Source organism: Gopherus flavomarginatus, chromosome 4 (assembly GCF_025201925.1).
Source record: "Gopherus flavomarginatus isolate rGopFla2 chromosome 4, rGopFla2.mat.asm, whole genome shotgun sequence".
Taxonomy (NCBI): domain Eukaryota; kingdom Metazoa; phylum Chordata; order Testudines; family Testudinidae; genus Gopherus; species Gopherus flavomarginatus.
In genome coordinates, this window is record NC_066620.1 from 47,595,228 (window position 1) to 47,619,534 (window position 24,307).

At 42.5% G+C, this 24,307-nt stretch overlaps 1 protein-coding gene across 3 annotated transcripts in view; it reads right to left on the reverse strand.

Annotated features, from left to right (window-relative positions):
• KCNK2 (potassium two pore domain channel subfamily K member 2) overlaps positions 1–24,307 on the reverse strand; it is a 174,381-nt gene that overhangs the window by 20,315 nt on the left and 129,759 nt on the right. For all 3 annotated transcript variants that reach the window (XM_050950246.1, XM_050950248.1, XM_050950247.1), the window contains exon 6: positions 14,920–15,059. In XM_050950246.1, coding sequence (XP_050806203.1) covers positions 14,920–15,059 — 140 coding nt within the window. The remainder of the gene's footprint in view (positions 1–14,919; positions 15,060–24,307) is intronic.

The window sequence follows — 24,307 nt, forward strand, 5'->3', positions numbered from 1 at the left end:
GAAGGGACCAATGTGATCATCTAGTCCGACCCCCTGCACAAAGCAGGCCACAGAACCCTACTCATCCACTTCTATAACAAACCCCTAACCTATGTCCGAGTTATTTAAGTCTTCAAATTCTGGTTTGAAGAGCTCAAGCTGCAGAGAATCCACCAGCAAGTGACCCATGCCCCACGCTGCAGAGGAAGGCGAAAAACCTCCAGGGCCTCTGCCAATCTGCCCCGGAGGAAAATTCCTTCCCAACCCCAAATATGGCGATCAGCTAAACCCTGAGCATGTGGGCAAGACTCACCAGCCAGCACTCAGAAAAGAATTCTCTGCAGTAACTCAGATCCCATCCCATTCAACATTCCATCACTGACCACTGGGCATACTTATCTGCTGATAATCAAAGATCAATTGCCAAAATTAGGCTATCCCCTCATACCATCCCTTCCATAAACTTATCAAGCTTAGACTTAAAGCCAGATATGTCTTTTGCCCCCACTACTCCCCTTGGAAGGCTGTTCCAGAACTTCACTCCTCTAATGGTTAGAAACCTTAGTCTAATTTCAAGTCTAAACTTCCCAGTGTCCAGTTTATACCCATTTGTTCTTGTATCTACATTGGTACTAAGCTTAAATAATTCCTCTCCCTCCCTAATATTAATCCCTCTGATATATTTATAAAGAGCAAGCATATCCCCCCTCAGCCTTCTTTTGGTTAGGCTAAACAAGCCAAGCTCTTTGAGTCTCCTTTCACAAGACAAGTTTTCCATTCCTTGGATCATCCTAGTAGCCCGTCTCTGAACCTGTTCCAGTTTGAATTCATCCTTCTTAAACATGGGAGACCAGAACTGCACACAGTATTCCAGGTGGGGTCTCACCAGTGCCTTATATAACGGTACTAACACCTCCTTATCTTTGCTGGAAATACCTCGCCTGATGCATCCTAAAACTGCATTAGCTTTTTTAACGGCCATATCACATTGGCAGTTCATAGTCATCCTGTGATCAACCAATACCTCAAGGTCCTTCTCTTCCTCTGTTGCTTCCAACTGATGCGTCCCCAATGTATATCTAAAATTCTTATTATTAATCCCTAAGTGCATGACCTTGCACTTTTCACTATTAAATTTCATCCTATTACTATTACTCCAGTTTACAAGGTCATCCAGATCTTCCTGTATGATATCCCAGTCCTTCTCCATGTTAGCAATACCCCCCAGCTTTGTGTCATCCGCAAACTTTATTAGCACATTCCCGCTTTTTGTGCCAAGGTCAGTAATAAAAAGGTTAAATAAGATTGGTACCAAAACCGATCCTTGAGGAACTCCACTAGTAACCTCCTTCCAGCCTGACAGTTCACCCTTCAGTACGACCCGTTGTAGTCTCCCCTTTAACCAGTTCCTTATCCACCTTTCAATTTTCATATTGATCCCCATCTTTTCCAATTTGACTAATAATTCCGCATGTGGAACTGTGTCAAATGCCTTACTGAAATCGAGGTAAATTAGGTCTACTGCATTTCCTTTGTCTAAATAATCTGTCACCTTCTCAAAGAAGGAGATCAGGTTGGTTTGGCATGATCTACCTTTAGTAAAACCATGTTGTAATTTGTCCCAATTACCATTGACCTCAACGTCCTTAATTACTTTCTCCTTCAAAATTTTTTCCAAGACCTTACATACTACAGATGTCAAACTAACAGGCCTATAGTTACTCGGATCACTCTTTCTCCCTTTCTTAAAGATAGGACCTATGTTAGCAATTCTCCAGTCGTACAGTACAACCCCTGAGTTTACCGATTCATTAAAAATTCTCGCTAACGGGCTTGCAATTTCATGCGCCAGTTCCTTTAATATTCTCGGATGAAGATTGTCTGGGCCCTCCGATTTTGTCCCATTAAGCTGTTCAAGTTTGGCTTCTACCTCAGGTGTGGTAATATCCACCTCCATATTCTCATTCCCGTTTGTCATCCTTCCATTAACCCTAAGCTCCTCATTAGCCTTATTAAAGACTGAGGCAAAGTACTTATTTAGATATTGGGCCATGTCTAGGTTATCCTTAACCTCCTTTCCATCCTCAGTGTTTAGCAGTCCCACTTCTTCTTTCTTTGTTTTCTTCTAATTTATATGGCTATAGAACCTTTTACTATTGGTTTTAATTCCCTTTGCAAAGTTCAACTCTACTTGGCTTTTAGCCTTTCTCACTTTAACCCTACATGTTCTGACCTCACTAAGGTAGCTTTCCTTGCTAATCCCACCCTTCTTCCACTCCTTGTAGGCTTTCTGCTTTTTCTTAATCACCTCTCTGAGATGCTTGCTCATCCAGCTTTGTCTACAACTCCTGCCTATGGTTTTTTTCCCCTTTCTTGGGATGCAGGCTTGTGATAGTTTCTGCAGCTGCGACTTAAAGTAATTCCAGGCCTCCTCTGCATTTAGATCCACAAGTTCTTCAGTCCAATCCACTTCCCTAACTAGTTTCCTTAATTCTTTAAAGATAGCCCTTTTGAAATCAAAAACTCTAGTCCCAGATCTATTTTTGTTTATCCTTCCATCTAGTTTGAACTGAATTAGCTCATGATCACTCGAACCAAGGTTGTCCTAATTAGCCTGGGAAAAGTGACCTACTTAATCTGGGACTAATGTATCTACCATCCACCACTCTCCTGTAGCCATCTAGCCTGTCCCTGTCATACCTCCTTTAATTCTTTATTAGTTAAGCCGCATATCAGCATCTTATAACTTTTAACATTTATTGTAGATGGAGCTAAACATGTTTGATGATGCAGTAGTCTTTTCTGGCACGGCGTCTACACTGAGAAGTAGACTTACATGACACATTGGCAATTTTCTCCATCAAACAGCAGCTGGACATGACTATTCACAAGCTACTCTAAAATCCCTCACTTAAATTCAACTATTAAAACTTTTATTTTTTTAAAACCTCAAAACTTGCTTTACATTGCTGAAATTATATTTACAACAAACTGATGAGAGATTTAGTGTTTTTCTCTAAATTACCACAGCCTGGGGTTTTTTTTGTCCAGCCAATCCTGCCCACATTTTACCTGCGCCCTCCATTATGTCGGTGGGTCCTGTGGGCATAGTCGCACTGTAGGGCTCTACCTACAAGTATAATAATTTCCCCTTCAAATTTCAAAGCAAAGTCAAGTCACTATTTTTCATTGCTGAAGTTCTAGATCCAGTCTTTAAAGGCCTTATCCAACTATGTTCAAGTCAACGGAAATTATCCCATCAATTTGAACAGCAGCTGAATCAGAGCCTGAGGCTGCGATTTTCAAAGGAGCCTAAGGGAACTAGGCACTCAGGTTCCATTGAATTTCAATGGGATTTGAGCTTCTACGTCCCTTGGGCGCCTGTGAAAATCCCAGCCTAAATTATTAAGATACTTGACTTGGGCATTTATTCTCAGAGGAAACACAACAATTCAAGAGCAGCAGCACTAAGAAGTCCAGAGAAATCGTGCAAGGGAGAACTCCTGCTGAAATCTTGCCTTTCAAAGGAATACATAGTCAAAAGACCAAATCAGAGTTCAGAGTAATCAAAGTCTAGAGAATAATGAAGAGGAGGAAGTTTGAGGAAAGCTAGTACTGTCAAAGCTGAACTTCAGAGAGGCAGATCACCTACTTAAGATTAGTGTGCACATCATGTTCCCCTGCCTTTCTGACTGCTAGTCTGTCTTGCTGTATGAATTGATTCTAGCAACAGATCTATCCTCCAAAAACTCCCACCTCTGTCTCTGCTTGTCTTTCTCTTCCTACCCCATTTGATACATTTCAAACTCTGGAGTGTGCTGCAAGAGTCTAAATTAGGGTCATCTGAACTCCGGACAGGCATGTTGATTATCATCCTTTTAACATTAAAAACATCGATATATTATTGAGGAACACCCATAATTAAAAATCTTCAGCAATGCAATGGCATGTCATCAGAATAATTCTATTTTAAAAATATAAGCAATTCATTAAAAAAAAATCAAAGGAAGTGTAACATTAATGGGGCTGTGTAGTTTTTTAGCACAACACCACTTATTCCTGACAGATTTACCTGTGGGATCTCAAAAATGGCATTATGAATGTTATTTCTGTTGGGACAATAAAATGTATTATTACCTCCATACCTTCTGTAAATTCCTTTATAAGCAAAATAAGGCTATATTAGCAAAGGCAGAAAAGGGTACATAGGACTGTAGAACTTAGACAGACAAGATTAATTATCAACAAGACCGTCTCCTAAATCCCAATTAAGGACAGGACAGATACACTACTCTTGACTTTAGTAAAAAAAAAACACAAAAACAAGCAACAATAATGGAAGTATGTGGATTATTATGGCAATATATGAAAGCAGATATCAAAGACATATAATAAAACATGGTTGATTTGCACAGGGCTGGGGAGGGGGGCAGGAGGGGATGGGTCCTTTACAACTGGGGCTGGACTTGTCCCTGTTGCAATTTTGAACATCCTGAGGGCTGCTCTCAGTTGCCTGGGCTGGTATTGGCGTTCAGAAGGCTATTCTCCCAGTTGGAGATGACCACAATGGAACAGTATTGCAGGCATGCCTCCTCCCCCTATGCCTAAAGTCAGTAGTGGGGAAGAGGCAGTAATTTCTCTGTACTGGGAAAATCCACAAATGACTGGTTAAAGCTGGCATTCGGACTTCTTTGTGCTGCCATACCAGATTACAGCAGGTTGAACAGGGATCCAGAATCTATTCCACTGGTGTAGTTTAAAGGACACTTATTCTTAATGAGTTAATGTACTTAATAAGACGGCTATTCTGCTCCTGATTCTCACCATGTCAGAAATTTTGCTATTGATCAGTGGGAACAGGGGCAAAGCTAATGGAATCTTCTGCTTTAGAAAAGTAGGCCTGTAGCCCTTGAACTATAAGAAACAAAATATGGAGAGCTGTTAATACTACTAAGACTTATATCCTCCTTGTAAAGCAGATAGTATAAGGCTCTGCTTTGGCCAGCTAACACTCCCTACCAAACTTTATAGAACTGCATTAATAAGGAAATGCTAAGTCTGCCCATATCAATCAGTTCCACTTTTCTTAGTATAGGGTCATGACAAATCTACCATAAAACCTGGGTAATTTTCTGGCCTTATTGCTGTATCTGTAATATTTTTATAGCTGCGTAACTCTACCAACATTAGGAACCCAGGACTGTCATCAGCTACTGCAGCTTGCTTGAATAAAACATGATGCAGCAGCAAAATTTCTTTTAACCAATGTTTATCTCATCAGTTGATTAGGCAAAAGTTTTTAGCTCTTTTCAAATGTTCTCTCAGACATTGTGGCAAATTAATGGAGTGATTCTGTAGTTTTGTTGAATCACACAGCCAACATTAGTATCTTTCAGCAAATACTGAAGCTGCATTTCTTCAATACTAACAGAATATCATTTATCTACATTTAACTTCTGGAGGGCATGTCTTCATTTTTGCACGGAGCTGTTGAGCTGCCTGCTACAGTATTTATCAAATAGATTTTCTGAAACTTCTGGTTCTGTGTCCGTATCTGGAGAGAGCAGTTATTGCATGCTTGAATATATTTTTAAAAATATATTCTTAATATTGTATTTCTTGTATAAATTGTTCAAACAAAGGAGAAAAAAAAAGGAAAATATGCACATGATTCTTTTCTGATAGAAAATGTAATAATTTATGCAGGCAATACTATTATTCCTTTTCCAAAGGGTCCATAAAGTTTCTTCATAGGCTTTTAAAATACGTCAGAATTATTCTGCAATCTGACATCTTTCTGTCAGAACCCGCTGCCTGCTTAAGTGCAGTTCAGTTTCTGTAGGGGGACAGATACTCTTCCAATGACACAATTGGTTTTGCCATTATGAAAGCTTCATGTAGCCACTTCTTACAATAAGTAAGAATAGTTAGGATTAATGTTGTTCACAATACTGCACAGAAGGCTAGGGTAGCTTATTATTATGATTGAATTAGAAAGGATTGCAGGATATGGGCCAAAGTTCTCCTTGACTTCAATGGGAATCTTTCCCTGATATGGCTGTTTGGGCCCATCATTTTTAAGTCACTTATTATAAATGTATATTGTGTTTAATTAATAGAGCCAGACAAAATGTCATAAAGAATTTACAAGCCAAATTATCAGAGATGAACAAATGAGACAGGACTATAGTTCAGGTGAGGGAAGCTCTGGGGATTATTGATGATGAGAAGGTGGTAGGAAGAGTTACTGGAAAAAAGCAGTGGATTGCAAAAGCTAGTTTGCATATGAGAACAGTGAAGCAGGCAGTATGAGTGAAGGTGTAAAACAGAGAGTGGGCGGAGGAGACAAAAGGAGAGAGGATTGAGAAAGCAGAAGGAGCAAGTGGAGGAGTATTGAGAAATGAAAGCAGAAAGGTAGGCATAGCTTGCATTTTGACATCTAATACAGCTTTAACCTGTCTCATAATCCATCAGTTATGCATAGTTCTACTATCCATGATATACTAATGCTTTTCAATTTCTACTTCACACCTTCAGTAAATCCCTATTGTCCTTAATTTAAAGCAGAATATTTTAATGGAGTCCAATATATTCCACTAAATAGACTGAATTATTTCAGTTTTAGCCATGCATCATTTACAGTATTATAGATTTTATATTAAACTTTCTCTCTGTCATTGGATTTCATCAATATCATTTTTTCTGGATTATGACATAATGAGCAATTCCTGCAGAGTTGGAAAGAGAATCGAACGTCTCTGATGTGTAGTAAATCATCATGCTGCTATTTAGAACTTTCTATTGCAGTCATCATTGTGGCATCTGAGTTCCAATCACGGACTTCCACCAGAATCTACACAGTAAAAACCAGAACAGACCATGGGTGAACTTGGCTCCAATGTCTAACTGAGAGCCAAACAAATACAATACTCAGGTCCACTCAGAATCTGCTCTGGCTTCCTCGGGTGCAGAACCTTGTGAGGAGGCCAGGATGACAGAAAGTCAAGTGGTGACAGGTTTCAGCGTGGTAGCCATGTTAGTCTGTATCAGCAAAAACAACAAGGAGTACTTGTGTCACCTTAGAGACTAACAAATTTACTTAGGCATAAGATTTCATGGGCTAAAACCCACTTCATCAGATGCATGAAGTGGAAAAAAACAGTAGGCAGGTATATATACACAGTATATGAAAAGAGGGGTGTTGCCTTACGAAGTGGCGGGTCAGTGCTAATGAGACAATTCAATTAAAGTGGAAGTGGGCTATTCTCAACAGTAGAATACTGTCAAGTAGGTGTTCCCAACAACAAATGGGAAAGGGGAACAAAGGAGCACCCATTTAGCATATGTTCAAGATGTAAGGAATAAAATTTTAATCAAGGAATCATAGAATCATAGAATATCAGGGTTGGAAAGGACCTCAGTAGGTCATCTAGTCCAACCCCCTGCTCAAAGCAGGACCAATTCCTAACTAAATCATCCAAACCAGGAGACTTGAAGAGAAGAAATTCTTAAATTGACTGTGCATCAATGCTAGGAGCCAGATAATAAACAAGATGAAACAGAATTGCTCATTTATGAGTATGAATTTGACCAATTTGATATTACTGAAACCTGGTGTGAAGATTCACATGATTAGAATCTTAAAATCCTTGGTTATAACTTATTTAGAAAGGTATGAGTTGGCAAAAAGGAAGGGGGAATGGCATGCTGATCCTGAATCCTTATGGATTAACGTTCTAACAGATAAAGCACAAAATGGAATACTAATTGGTGTCTAAATGACATTAGAAAATGACTGCCTCATTACACGTCTATCTACAACAGGGGTCGGCAACCTTTCAGAGTTGTTGTTCTGAGTCTTCATTTATTCACTTTAATTTAAGGTTTCGCATGCCAGTATTACATTTTAATGCTTTTTAGAAGGTCTCTCTCTATAAGTCTCTATATTATACAACTAAACTAGTGTTGTATTGTAAAATAAACAAGGTTTTCAAAATGTTTAAGAAGCTTCATTTAAAATTAAATTAAAATGTTGATCTTACACTGCCGGCCCGCTCAGCTCACTGCTGGTCTGGGGTTCTGTTCACCTAGTCTAGCAGCGGGCTGACCAGGGCCTGCATCCGGGACCCCGGCTGGCAAGAATAGTGTTTTAATACACCTCTACCCCGATATAACACGGTCTTCGGGTGACAAAAAATCTCACCACGTTATAGGTGAGACCATGCTATATCAAACTTGCTTCCTCCCCACCGTTGCTTGTTCCCTGGCCACACCCTCCAGAGACCCCCATCCCTAATCACTCCCAAGATCCCACTCCCTAACCAATCCCCCTGTACCCTGACTGCTCTGACCCCTATCCACTCCACCCCACCCCCGAACCCTGACAGGCACTCACCAGCAGCGGCAGGAAGCGGAGCAGCCCAGCCCCAGTCCGCTCCACCCTGCCAGCTCCCAGCCACGGTGCTCCACTTCGGTGAGTGCGGGGAGGCTGGGGAAAGGATGCCCTCTCGCACTCACCTGCAGCAGGAAGTGGAGCAACGCGGCCCTAGCCTGCTTCGCTTTCCTTGCCCCGGCCCCAGTCGTGTCGCTGGGGGGCAGCTGGGGAAAGGTCCTGCACTCACCTGCCCAGCAGGAAGTGCAGCGCCACGGCTGGGAGCTGGCAGAGTGCAGCTGGCTGGGGCTGGGCTGCTCCGCTTCCCGCTGCCGGTGAGTGCAGGGAGGTTGGGGAAAGGATGCCCTCTGCACTCACCGGCAGCGGGAAGCGGAGCGACGTAGCCCCAGCCTGCTCCACTCTGTCACTTCCGAGCCGCGGCGCTCCACTTCCCGCCGCAGGTGAGAGCAGGGAGGTTGGTGAAAGGATGCCCCCCAAACTCACCTGTGGCGGGAAGCGGAGTGCTGCGGCTGGGAGCTGGCGGAGTGGAGTAGGGGGCTGCTCTACTTCCGTCCCTGCTGGTGAGTGTAGGGGGGATCCCTTCTCCCAAGCCCCCTCCTCCGAGCGACATGGCTGGGGCTGGGGCTGGGGCAAGGGAAGCGGAGTGGGCTGCTCCCGTTCCTCCGCTAATTCCCTGGGCCACTCTGGGACTGCGGGGCCCCCATAAGTGCCCTCCCACAGCTGCTGCTCCCCAGATCCTGGGGAGGGGGCAGCCCCTGACCACCTCCGAGACCCTCTGCCCCTTATCAAACCCCTCAGTCCCGGCCTGGCCCGACACCCTTAACACGCTGCTCAGAGCAGCATGTCAGAGCTTTACCATGTTGTATGCGAACCCACGTTCTATTGGGTCACGTTATATCGGGGTAGAGGTGTATTTTCTTAGAATATCACAAAAATCTGCCAAAACTCAGTCTGTTCAAAATGATTTCTGTTAATTCTGAAACCTTAACAGCTATGGCTACAACATTCTCTGTGTGAGTACTCACAGACATGCTTGGGCAATGGGATAAAGAAGCACACAGTGAGTCTTTACATCTCAAAACGATGAAAATTTCAGTACCTGAGGGACGCAATTACTGAGCAAATAGTGCCAGCTATTCTATGGCTGTATTTATTCTGACCTTTTAAAAAAAACAGAGAGAGAGAAGGAGGGAGAGAGAAGTGTATCACAATATTCGGTATTTTTGCATTAGCTAAGGGAACATGAATATATATATATATATATCTGAAGAATGAAATGTTCCTTTCTGTAGCCACAATGAACATGCTTGTTGAGGCTACAAAAGAGAGAAGGGAGAGGAAAGGGAATAGGGTGTGCATTCTTGGTGCTTGAGGGAAATATGTTTGGCACTGCAGAGTGCTGCATCACCTGGCAAGTATCATCTTACCTAATATGCAATAGGGGAATGAATTTAAAAGCATCCATAGGCCTTGCCACCTCCTATTTGTTTAAATATTACCCAAAACTGAGTTTGGACTCAAATGCCTACAGTGCATAGTTAAAATCAACACATGTGAAGTTTTAAAAAAAATCCAAGTCCAATTAATAAAAATAAATCGTAATGTATGAGACAGGAGTACATAGAGGCCCCAAAGAAAATTAGGGCTCCACTTTGCTAGGTACCGATCATGCCTCACCCAAAGAGCTCACAATCTAAGACTACATCTCTACTTGGAGCAGTGGGTGTGATTCCCAGCTCATGTAGACGTACCAGCTCTATCTCTGCTCGAGTTAGTGTGCTAAAAATAACAGCATAGCTGGAGTAGCATGGGTAGCAGCTCGGACTAGCCATCCTGAGTATGTAGCCACCCAGGCCCTCTGGGCATGTACTTGGGCAGCTAGCCAGAGGTGCTCCCCATGCCACTGCATTGACAGTGTTATTTTTAGCATGGCAGCTCAAAGAGAGCTAATGCTGATATGTCTACGCAAGCTGGGAATCGCATCCCCAGCTTCAAGTGTATATGAAAGGAAGCTTTACCATCGCTATTCTACAGATGGGAAACTGAAGCACAGAGAGATTAAGGACCAGGTTCTCATTTATACTCTGCAATGAGAAGTTAATGTAAATGAGAATCAGTTTTACGTGACTTGCACAAGGGGACACAGGAAATCCATGGTAGAGCAAGGAACCTAACCGAGAATCCCAAGCCAGTGTGTCAACCACACCACCATAATGTTCCAAAAGTATTAAATTAAGTCCTTGCAGTTTCACAGAATTCAAAGCATGTTCACTGAAACCGACAGATATGGTAAACATTAATTTCTGGAGAGCTTTCAAAAGTGTAAACGGGATTTAGGAGCACTAGTTGTGTTGACTTACAATGGGACTTTTGCCCCTAGGCAAGGCCTCTTAGGCACTTCTGAAACTCTCTCTCTTAGTGATGAAATGCCCATCTCCACACAGAGTATCTGGGATACTCAACAAGCTTTAGAGAGAACGTAAACAAAACGTGGATACACACCCACAGAGATCAGCTTGTTTCTTTCAGAAAACTGGATGAAAGAAAATATTCGATGATGAAGAAAAAGGAGATCTAATTGGTAAAGATGCACTGACATGAATAGAAAGGCCTTGCTCTAAACCCTGAAGAGAGCTTTCCTGAACTAAGAAGGCCCTGTAAAGGAAAGATTCAGATGGAATATCAGGAGTACAAGAATGACCTGACTGTCTGCAATTGCCTCAGTGTAACAGAGAGAGAGAGAGTTTTTTTGTCAAATGTGTCAGGCTCAGATTCATGGGCGGTGCAGATAAAAGGTCAGTGGAGGCAAAAGTCCAGTCATGCAGAGGGGGAAATGCCATGGCTGTGGTCCAGGTCACCCCTCTGGAAGTGTGCCAGCCAACCACCACCTTTGGAGTGCCAGAAGCAAAGCTCGATCCAAGGGGATGGAACAGCACCTGGACCATGGCCATGCCCATGCTCTGCCTCATCCCTGCTCCACTTCATTCCCTAAAGCCCTCCCCAAACCCATGCTCCTCCCTGCCTTTTCCTCTGAGGCTCCACCCTTGGTCCGCCTCTTCCTGCCCCTGCTCTGCCTCATCCCTCATGGCCTTCCCCTGCCCGCCCCTCTCTGCCCCCTCTCTTCCGTCACTCACCTAAGGCAGGAAAAAGTGATGGGGCCAGGGCCAGCTCTAAGTTTTTTGCCACCCCAAGCAAAAAAAATGTTGACTGCCCCTCGTCCCAGCCCTGGGCTCCCCCCTGCACTCCCATGCTGCCCCAGCCCTGGGCTCTCCCCCACTCACCCACACCCCCTGCTGCCCCAGCGTTGGGCTTCCCTCTTCCCCCCCCACCAGTGCCTTCACCCCACCCCCTTGCTGCCCCAGCCCTGGGCTCCCCCCTTCCCTCCCATCAGTGCCCCGACCCACACCTCCTGCTGCCCCAGCCCTGGGCTCTCTCCCCCACCCCCACCTGGACCCCCCTTCTGCCGCAGCCCTGGGTCACTGGTAACTCACTCCCAGGGTGGGTCATTCAGCAGGAATTTTGGATGTGCACAAAACACAGACAGGATTGGTTCCCATATGGTTACAGAGCTGCAGTAAAGTGGAACAATTTTCAGCTTGTGTGATTGGAGGATATCTGGATGTATATTATAAGACTGTCCTTCATAAATGAGGAAAAGTTAAGGTGCCTTTATTATTCTTTTGTTCCACTCTTTCTTTCTATGGGGAACTTGCCAATGCAATATCACTGTCTTCCTTTTAAACAAACAAACAAACAAAGGCAATGGCTGTTGAAAATAGCAGTTCCAGTCCTAATAACCACTGGGAAGCATTTCTTGCTCAATTTTATCCTACTTTTCTACAGCAAGTTACAGTGGATCAGTATATTCGATTTGGGAGAAATGAAGTAACAACTGCCCAAACTGAGCTTGAGCACGCCTGAATTTTGAGGTGTTCAAATCTGGAAGGCAGGTGCTGTGGGGGGGGGAGGGGCTGTGGGCTCCGTGAGGGAGCATGGCAGCATGTATGCAGCAGCGTGTCTGGTGCTGCGCGGAGCCAGACACGCTGGTCTGAGTGGCACAGTAAGGGGGTTGGGGGTTGGAGAAGGGGTAGGGGGTTCCTAGGGGGCAGTCAAGGGACAAGGAGTGGGGAGTTGGATAGGGTGGAGGTTCGGGGGGGGCAATCAGGGGCAGGGAGAAGGGGGAGTTAGATGGGTTGGGGGGGGCAGTCAGGGGACAGGCAGCGTTGGATAGGCATGGGAGTCCCAGGGGTTTGCAGTGGACAGGTAGGGGGTGGGGTCCTAGGGGGGAAGTTGGGGGGGTCTCAGGAGGGGGCAGTTGGGGACACGGAGAAAGGAAGCTTAGATAGGGGCTGGGATCTCAACTGGCAGCTAGTGACAGGGGTCCCGGGAGGGGGCAATCAGGGGACAAGGAAGAGCAGTGCTCAGATAGGGGGTGGGGTCCTGGGGGCCAGTTAGGGGCAGGGGTCCCAGGAGGGGGTGATTGGGGGGAGTTGGATGGGTTGGGGTTTCTGCAGCGGGTAGTTGGTGGGAGTGGATGGTGGCAGGATGGGGCTTCCCTCCCCATGGAGTGTCCTGTTTTTTGGATGTTAAAATATGGTATCTCTACCATTCACAGTGCAACTCTCCACTCACAGCATGCTGCTGCATGAGGTCCCCCACCTTCCTTTCCAGTTGGTAGTGGCCAAGGGACTGTTGGGAAATGTAGCCAGGGCTGGCTATGTAGGCAGGGAACTAACCAAGGAACTACAGCTCCCAGAGCCCCCTGTTGGTTCTCAGCTCCCATGCTTCCCTGCCGCCCCTGCAAATGGGCTGCCCCAAGCAGGTGCTTGCTTTGCTGGTGCCTAGAGCCACCCCTGGATGGGGCCATGACCCCACGGTGGCCCCTGCCATTTCGGGAAGGGGACCAAGAGAAACGAATGGCGGGGGCCCAGGGAGAAGAGGCAGAGAGGAGTGAGTGGCAGGTGGGGCTTTGGGGGAGGCAAGAGGTGGCGCTAGGGTGGGGATTTGGGGGGAGAAGGGCCAAGTGGGGGTGGGGCTACGGTCCAGGTGCCAGTGGCCCAACCCACTTCTAGGGAACTTCTGGCGCTCACATGTGAGCCTCTCCAAATGGAAGACTCATGCACTCCCTATGCTCGGATTACTAAGGGCTGTAACAGCAAAATTTGAAGTAACCTGTTTATTTACTAGCAGCCAGTGCTGAGTGGGCATCATAGATTCCTTCCCCACTTTTCCAGAGAGCAGGGTTCCAAAGCTGCAAATGGTTAAACATGTTGTGCATGCAAGTAATCACATGTGCAGTGTCATTGACATCAGATGGACTATTCATGTGAGTAAAGTTACAAACATCCTTAGAGGGTTTGCAGGAATAGGGCCAAGATGAGCAGCTATCTTCTTTAACTTGTGCAGAACTAATACACATATTGTATTCTAAGAGAGGACATTAGATTAATACCCTTTCATTAATTAGATGCCAATTCTTTTCTCAGAATAAGTGACTATGAATTCACAATAAAATGCAGTCATATCAACCCTTCGCAATCAGTTACATGAATGATACCACTAAACATAGGCAACACAAGATAGCGCTAGATATAGGAGAGCAATTCACATTGTATCACCACTGAAAACAATGATTCCTTGTATTGTCTTTGATTACTGCAGATGAAGTATTTGCAGATGACGTGAACCTAGATCACATGGAATGAATATCTTGCTTCTGAACAAAATAGTTTTTCTTAACTAATGAATTTCTGTTTAAAGCTTTTTAATCAAGCCTGTTCTCATTAGCCATAACCAAAAGAGGTTTTAGTTATCCCAAAATGTTTGCTGAAACCAAGCCATTTGGCTAACTGATTACATTTTAATTAAACTACTTTATCATCATTGGAATGATAGAAACACATTTACGTGAAAAAGTACATTTGAACTTAAACCAACATATCTAACTTGCAAATTAATAAGTATGTAACTGAATGAGACTATTGTAAAACACCTCTGGGCATATTTTAATGGTCCATACCTTAGGTGCAGTGCACTATATGACAAGTAACACAAGATAAATTAATGTATCACTAAAACAAGTCCAGGAGTCTCTTACTGTTTAATATGGCTATGCAGTGGTACATCTGATTCTTTTGCTTTACATATCTGTATCATATAGCGAAAAATCATAGGGAAAATATTATTACTCCAAACACTGAGCGCATGGCTTAACTATCAAAAATAGTTCCTATAAAAAGAGACATTTCCTTGCAGCAAGATAGGTGTACTTTTGTATTGCACACATTTTCATTTACTTGATATCTAGGTTTACCTGAGTTTATAAATAGTGACATAAAATCAATATATATTCAACCAAACTGGTACAAATGAATTGTATAATGACATCAGGTATTTCAGCACATGCTGTACCTCTTATATAGGCAACTTTGATTCATGCCCTAAAAGCAAACATTTACGATATAGACTCATAGACTCAGTGTTTTCCTGTCCTCTAATCCAAATATAAATGAAGAAGCAAATTGTTCTTAGACGCAAGATGCTCTTACCTCTTCCTTTGTCTTTTTTGATATGACTCTTAGCCAGTCTCCAATCATGCTCAGGACAGCAGCAAAATAAGCAAGTCCTACAAGGATCCAAAACCATACCACTGGCTTGTAAAAATCAAGGTATTCAATGTCTGATCCCCCTGAAAGACAATAAAGTTAAAAATAAAGTGTACTTCATATTGGTATACACAGAATTGTACTTAATGCTTTCCTTTTCTAAAACACTCATTTTTTAAAAAATGTACATTTTTAAGACTTTTAAAAAAATTCTTTTTTTCCAGCTGAGTTTTTCACATCTGTGCAAATAAGAATAGGCAACAAAATAAAAAGAAAATCAGTGAACAAGACAATGGGCTAAATTCATCCCTTGAAGAAAAGCACTGAAATCCGTCACATTACACAAAGGATAAGAGAGGAGAGATTAAAGAGGATTAGTGTGGCTCAATAACTGCTATCAGGTTATAATAATTATAAAAATGAGCCCACATAATTATTCTCAACAGCCGACAAACTTATTTATAAGCACTGCTGGTTCTTCCATACTTGCTCCAAACTCCTATACTATGTAAGCATTAAGGGCTGATCCAAATTTAATGGAGGAGTAGGTAATATGTTAGGATCAGTAGGGTGGGATGGGGTGTTTGTGGAAGCAGTTAGAACTACACTGAATAGAGGTTTCTATCTGTGTAGGTACATTCATGGTTCCCCTCACTTTAGTACCCTGAGCCCCTCATAGACATGAATGACTTTGTCCTCCCCACACCCCTGGGAAGCAGGAAATATTATCACTTCCATTTTACAGATGAGGAAACCAAAGCACAGGGAGACTAATTAAACAGCTCATGATCACAGAGCAAATCTCTGGCACTGGCAGAACCCAGATCTCTTTCATCCAAGTGCCAGGACTATCCATCTTCCCTTTTTTACTAAAAAGGAGAGAAAATCTGTGAAATGCCCATGGTGGGGCCAACATAAAGAATAGACATTCCAATTCCACAGGGGACTCAAGTTTTGGTTACCACAGAGCTTTCACTCAACATTAAGTAGTTTATATTTAATACCACATAGCGCACTGAGCACTAGACCCCTCACTAGCAATTCAGCCTGGCCATAATATGATAAAGCCCAGTCTGGAGCCTCTGAGACTGCAGATTTGGCAGCAGCATCCAAATCAGCCATGTTTATAAGCTTGTGGTTGTTATTAGTCCATGAATCCACCAGTTACATGGAAATAACATACAGATGATGGAATTCTACTGATGATTACTTATTAGATAGAAAGGCTTTTTAATGCATAGATTTAATGTTATATCTACAAATAATAAACTTTCCCGTCAGTCAAAACTGTTGGGGTAAACTAGGGTGACCAGATGTCCCAATTTTATAGGGCCAGTCCCGATATTTGGGGCTTTGTCTTATATAGGCAACTATTACCCCCCACCCCCATCCGGATTTTTCAAACATGCTGTCTGGTCACCCTCGGGTAAACCCATGGATAACAAGATTTTTTATTTAATTGTGTATGAACTTCCAAAAATACAGGGAAATTCTGAATTCAGTAACATTCTGCAATTCCACTGACTTCACTGATGGCACTGAAATGTAAAAAGAGGCAGCAGAGATATAAGAACATAAGAATATCCATACTGGTGAGATCAATAGTCCATCTAGCCCAGTATTCTATCTTCCAACAGTTGACGGTGCCAGATGCTTCAGAAGGAAGGAATGGAACAGGGCAATTATCGAGTGATCCATTCTCTGTCGTCTAGTCCCAGCTTCTAACAGTCAGTGGTTTACTACCTGGCGCATGGGACTGCATTTCTGACCATATTGGCTAATAGCCACTGATGAACCTGTCCTCCATGAACTTATCTAATTCTTTTTTGAACCAAGTTATACTATTTGGCCTTTACAACATCTTTAAGTTTTACCTTATTATATACTCAGATTAGTATCTTTATAAAACTGAGGTCTGAGTTGAAATTTATAATCAGCAACATAGGGTGGAAAACCTTAATATAGAATGCTGTAATTTAAGGACAGAAAAATCATTGCCAGGATAAGGTGGAAAAATATCACTTGCAAGTATGAATTTAGCAGCCACAAATAATGAGATATAAAATGTGCTTGCCTTGACAAGACAAATCTTAACTATAAGATCCACTAGAGTGTTTAAAATGAAATTACAGCCATTAAAAATGATGAAAATATATTACTGGCTTTCTGCATGCTTGCTCAAATGTGGTCCACTGGACAACCAGACAAATGGATGTGAATGAGGGTGGTGATTTGACACATTATTTGACAAGTTCCTAATATTAAAAAATGTTGGTCAAATGTTATCAAATTGCTTTCAAGACAGAATGGAATCTTAAGCTACTAACTGAGTCAGAGTTATGTATTGATGAAAAAAATCAGGTTCAAAATCTTTTTCATATAGACTGCAATTCCCCTTACTTGTGCAAAGAGATGGATCCTCAGAAGATGGTAACACCCATTTCTCCCAATTTAATGAGGATCTTATGTTGGTATGGAAGAATATTTTTCATATACACTTTTTATTTATTGAGCTAAAATACAAGATTTAAGGATTGCTTGTGATATGGGAGCAGGGCTGGCTCCAGGCCACAGCGCGCCAAGCGCATGCTTGGGGCGGCACACCGCAGGGGGCGCTCTGCTGGTTGACGGGAGGGCGGCAGGCAGCTCCGGTGGACCTCCTGCAAGCATGCCTGCGGAGGGTCCACTGGTCCCGCAGCTCTGGTGGAGCATCCGCAGGCACGCCTCTGGGAGGTCCACTGGAGCCGCGGGACCGGTGAGCGGCAGAGTGCCCCCTGTGGCGTGCCACCATGCTTGGGGCGGCAAAATTGCTAGAGCCGGCCCTGTATGGGAGGAGTTTTTCTCATTTGTCTTAGAACACAAACATGCGGAAATAAGAAGGACATGAGCTTGCTAAGGAGGTTGCTAGTCATGAGAGCAGCCTGGGAGGAGATCCCAGACTTCATTTTGCAGTATTTTTTGCTTCTCCATAGTGTATGTTATTCTTACATATATTTTATTATTTTAAAAGCAGAGGTGCTTTTAAAAAGTTTTAACACAAAAATGGTAGTATTTCTATAGTATTGAATTATTATATACTTGTTAGTTTTTATACTGTGGAGTTTTGTTAACAAACAATTGGATCTGCGTTATGCACATTTTTATTTCTCCTCTTGTTAGAAAGGTGATCCATGAAGGGAAGATGCAAAATTCCAGCAAGTTAACTATGTGTGATAAATACACTCAACAGCCAGTCCTTTATAAGTGACTTTCTTCTTTTAGATCCCAGAATATTCACCCCCTTGCAGCTGGCTCCCACTTCAAGTGATGGCTCTGCCACCAATAAACCTTGCTGGAGTCCGGAAATAGTCTACAGGAAGTCAGGAACATGTCTGTTTAAAATAAATTGCTTGGTCTTGCACATAAAGGAAAAACTATTTTAAATATGCAAAACCCCATATATATTTTAAAGCCCTCAGCACTTAGCTGACTTACTAAAAGCTGAGTCCATGCTACAACAAGCTTCTCTAGCAGCTGTAAAGTCACAAGCATGGTGCATGCAGCCGCATTATTCGAAGTGGGAGTCAGATAGTCCCTATAGAGATGGTTGTGTGGCACCAAGCCTGGAGCTAATATGCTAACTTCTTCTCTTCCTCTGGCTGTGGGAAGCATTCAGCACATAAGGTTAAACTTCATGGAGTTCTGTAATAAGGTTAACTAAGAATCTCATTAAATTAAATAGGTAAGAGAATGGGATTCAAATCACTAACATAACTGTTCTGAAGTTGGAGTTAATGAGATTCATTAACTATTGAATCACAGTTCAGATGAATGAGTATGATAGCAAATGCATCCCCACTAAAATGTATGAGAGTAGCCAGCTAATGAATTTACTGGTTTATACTGTAAAAAGAAAGGAATTCAATATGTAACACATTTGCATTGACTTTTATACAGCATAATCATTTACTCAACGTTGTTATCTTTATTTTAAAAGCCAGAATGCTGTATGTAGCAGGAAGCTGAACCCATTTGAACATGTTTTGCTTTGCAGAAACAGTACTGAGGGACAAAATTCTGGTTCTTTGCCCAGGCGGTTTGCGCAGCCTGGCTGCAGTTACTATTAATGCTGCTCTACCCAGGGACATGGTCTGTTTTATTTGTACACAGGTCCATTGATCACACCCCTTGCCTGCCCATAATCCTCCCACCATGGGGCGCTATAGAGGTCCGCCACTGAGACCTCCTCACTAGTATGCAGGGGAGTGTGGAGTACACCAAAGCCCTGTGAAACCAATGGGAGTCTTCCCTTTGACTCCAGCGGGCTTTAGACCAAGCTCCAGGACAGAGTCTACACTACTGCTGCCTCTCTGCACAACTTCCCCACAAATAAGTGATTTGGGACTTTCAATGGTTACCTAACGCACCCTAGAACTGGGTCCAATCCAACAGCCCTTACTAAGATGGCAATCCCTTGAACTCCAATAGAAGTGTTGCCTTAGTAAAGACTTCCAGATTGGCCCCCCACTGCCTACCAAACTGAGAATGTTAAAAAAGCTACTTTTACAGAAATACAGTATATTTTCATATTGTTTAAGCAACCATTGAAACAAAGAGAAACGAATAACTATTTCCATAAAAGTAGCTTCTTTTTTTGTTTCAGACATTTAAATATTTTATATATAAAAATGAGAGACAAGATAACCCCTCCAGTGTTGTAAGTTTCAGTATAAAGAGGTGGTTACTCTAAAGCTAACGCTTCAAATATTATTAGTGCCACTATGCCCTCGTCCAGACTGACCCGCGGCATCGGCGGGTTAAAATCGATTGCTCGGGGATCGATATATCGCGTCTAGTCTGGACGCGGTGTATCGATCCCCGAGCGCGCTTACATCGATTCCGGAACTCCATCAATCCGAACGGAGTTCCGGAATCGACGCGGAGAGCCGCGGACATCGATGCCGCGCCGTCCAGACTGGTGAGTACCTCGATTTTAGAAATTGGACTTCAGCTACGTTATTCACGTAGCTGAAGTTGCGTATCTAAAATCGATTTTAATTCCTAGTCTGGACGTGGCCTATGAGCTGTACATTTCGACAGCCAGCCAGCGCCTGTCAGGCAGATGCAGGATATGTGGCAAAAGCCGTCGAAGGTAACAGGGAACTAAGCCATTTGAGCTTTATAAACTGTAACTAGTACCTAAAGCATATAGGCAGCTACTGCAGAACATGAAGCACAGTTACAGTATGTTCTCTCCAGTCTGATCTATTGAGGAGGTGTACAGCAACATTCCATACTAACTGAAGCGTCAAGTAGCCTTCCTAGTTCACTCCAGGTAGAGCCTGTTGCCCCAGTCTAGCCCTGAAGTGTCAAAGAGTGGTTTATGTCATCACTGATGTAACCCCAGTTATAGTTATAAGAGCTTATCAGAAAGACCACGTGCATCTTTTGTTCTTCAGCTTTGCAATCTGTTTCTGCAGATCCATATTCTATAGGGCAAGTAATATCACCTAGTGGTGGAAGACAAACTGTGCTGCAGTGACTAATACACCTAGCATTCCAGCTTTACCAGGTTGTGTGAAGCAAAAACTGTCACGAGTATTGAACTTTGCTTTCAGTTATAGGGCTAAATAATTTCATTGACTCCAGTACATTAGTGGTAACATTTAAGTCTCCATCTTAATGTTGTTAGGCCATTTCTGTGCCCTATAGACAGTGACAGGAGTATCAATAATGCCAATATACTGAATCTAAGCACTGCAGAACACAGTAAGGAAAAGAACCAGTTAACTTTAAGGTGAAGACAAGTAAAGAGGGTATTTTGGAGTCAATTTTCAAAGTGGTAAGCACGAGATACACAGGCAAATCCTACCATTTATTAAACTACACTGGTTGTGATGTGAGCTTACAAGTCAGGTCAAGTTTATTAATAATGACTCAGCCATAGGCCAAATGAACCAAAACCTAAATATATTATAATAAACTAAAACCAGAATTTTAAAATCTATATTAAAAACAAATTTGAAAGAATATAAACTAACTAAATCACATATGCTTCCTATGCCACAGGTCTTTTCCTTCTTTTAGCAGTTGACCATACAAATAGGACAACCGCTTGGTGCATAGATACACTGTCAATTCCTAATAAGTATTTTGTTTTCTGAGAGGTCATAGAAAAAGGCATCCAGGACAAAAACACTGAAAGCCATTTTGATCTCAAGTGGCAATACAAATTACAATATAATAAAAAATGGGGTAGGACTTCCACCTGGCCAGAGCTGCATGGACAAAGGCGGTTACATTTCTCAGTGCTGATATACTGGCCTTCTGTGTAAACTGACTGCACAGATTGAAAATGGAAAGCTGTAAAGTCCCTCTTCCTTAACTTGTTATTAAACAAACTGTCTAAATATCTGACATATTGATGAGTCTTTTTAACAAGAGGGACTCAAGATGAAATATTGCCATGTCTAGTTGCTTATCAAATATCCTCTAGTCTCAGCTTGATTAGGGATTTTACATTTTTAAACTTAAATCTAATATTTCCAATTATGAGAGGTCTAGAGAATGAAAATAATTCTGAATGTGCTCTAACCAAGAAAATTTATGTGAGAAAGCCCTGCAGAACAGTTCCTCTAAGCATAGCTTCGGCAAACAATGAGGATGAATACTGTGAATGTGAAACCAAAAATTGATATTATGGTATCACACTTTGGGCAGAAAATAATTCATGATTCAGCTCTAAGAAGAGCAGCTGGTTTATTATTTGGGAGACCAAGAATCTTTCTAAGAAATTTGTTTTCAATCACTTTCAGTCTCAAGGGATTATTCCATGCCCATATATCCACACCATGCAAAATCTGAGCATATACCTGACACCATGGCCTCAAACACTAAGGGCTATAGAAATTAAGTTGCCCAGTGAGCCTACAAAATTCAAGCCTAACATACTTAAGTTATTTACATGCAACTCCCATCTTTGACCTTTGTCTAATTTACTAGAGTTTTTGGACATCTCATTTCATTTATATACAATACCTGCCATATTAAGATTAGCTACTTCAGGAAGGCTTGAAAATATCTGTTCATCCACCTGTTATCTACTTTGCACTATTTTTATATACAAATAATTTACTCTTGTGTTACAAATATTGTCATTTTGAGGCTAACTTTAGTACCTGATAATATCTTTCATTATACTGAAAGATGACAGATGTGGCATGAAAAAGCTCTCCACTTCTCACCTTCATAGAACATTTATATTATTGGCCTGATTTGTTCTGTACTATTAAAGTCAATGGTTTCACTTCAAAGCAAGAGAAGGAGAGAATTTAGAACCACTATGTTCTATTTCTCAACAGAGGATATAGGTTATTCCACAAGCCTGGTCTCTTACCTCATTTTCGCAAATAGGATCTACAGCCGCAAAGCTTTGTTCAGTTATGGAAATTATTTCTTTCTCATGGATATGACCTGCAAATTAGATTGTCTACCAACTATCTAATTCTGCCATTACCTGTATTGATTAGTGCCCTCCTCTGCAAGTAGCCTCATTGGAATAAAGGACACTACTCATGTAGTAAGATACGACACCAGGTAAGTAAACGTGGCAGAATTGAGATCTATGTTAATTAGACACTATTATTTACATAGCAACCATAGCACAGCAGGCAATTCTGTTTATATCAGTGGAGTAACTCTGGTTTACACCTTTGTAAAACATAAATATATGAAAAATGAGAGAATAAAATGTAACATGGAATAACTCAATGGTAAGGTCAACACACATCTTGTTAAAACTATTATTTATGTTTACATGGTATTTTGTTTGATTTTTATAGTACTCAGGAAAGCAAAACCTTTAGCACTGTTGTATCACAAAACTCAAAATACAGGATCAATTTGCCAGTCATTGTGGACTGCCACATTTTACCAGTCACTTTTTATTTTCCTCAGCAGGTACTGTAATATTCCCTTTGAAAGGTTTGTCACTTTGTTATGTCTTGCGGCAAAGTACAATATTTTGACACTTGTTTTTGTCACAGATTGGAACCAAAAAATAAATAAATCAAAATATGCTCTTCCTGTGAAAGGATTCGATAAGTGTAATTGTTAAAATACTATAGAATTATTTTCTTGGACATGTAACAAAAGAACCCTCTCTCCATCTCTCTCACCCCTTTTTTTCCATTCTGGGACACTGCAATTCTCTGTGGTTGCTCTAAGATATCCTATTCTAGTGGAACTAGCCCCTGAAAGTTTCCATTGGCTCCAAATGGCAACTAGGTTTTGGATATAATAAAGATCTGTTAGTCTACTGCTTCCTGGGAATACTGAGTCTCAAACAGAAATCAACAAAGACCAAGAGAAAGAGTCTAGTGGAATCTACTGGAATTTCTGTCAAGGCAGCCTCCATTACAGCCTTTCAGATTCATTACACTTCTCTATGTCTAAATTCTTCTGTTTACTCCCTTCCTTGTCTCAGCTATTCCAATACACACTCAATCTCTCTCTCTCATCTCCCTAAGGAGTTAAGTCTCCTCCTTCCTTTTCTCAGCCTCTTGGTGTCTTGTTTTCTGCAAAACTCCTCTCCTTAAAAAGTAGGTTGGTTGGTGTAAGATGCCAGTCTGGGGACTCACCTCTTCTCCTTAGGCACAAAACAAGCACCATTCAGGCAGTTGAAGTGGCAAGCTACACTACAGTGCCCTACCAGCAGTGTGGCCATGGTGGCATGGGAAACGCTTGGGCTAGACATCCAAGCAGGGACCCACAGGGTCAGGCGAGCTTGTATTCAGGCAGCTAGCCTGAGCCACTGGCCATGCCAACACAGCCACACTGCTATTTTTAAGCACACTAGCTCAAGCAGAGCCTAGCACATGTTTGTCTACCCATGCTCGGAAGCATGCTGCCAGCTACACTGGAGACATATCCTCCCTCCTCTCAGTTTTAGGGTACTTCAGACTCAATTAAAACTTGGCCCTCACTTCCAGGGGCGGCTCCAGGCACCAGCACACCAAGCGCATGCCTGGGGCAGGAAGCTGCAGGGGTGGCCTGCCAGCCACCATGAGGGCAGCAGTCAGGCTGCCTTTGGCGGCATGCCTGCAGGAGATCCATCGGTCCTGTGGCTTTTGGTAGTAATTTGGCAGCGGGTATGCCGAACCTCCCACAGGCATGCTGCCAAAGGCAGCCTGACTGCTGTGCTTGGGATGGCAAAATACATAGAGCCGCCTCTGCTCACTGCTGAGACAGTCAGCATCAGTGCTAGTTGTAAATGACTTTTTCAGATGTAGACACCTATGCACTAAGACTTGGACTACAGCTCCATTTTTACCTGCTGCGTGACTCAATTGTA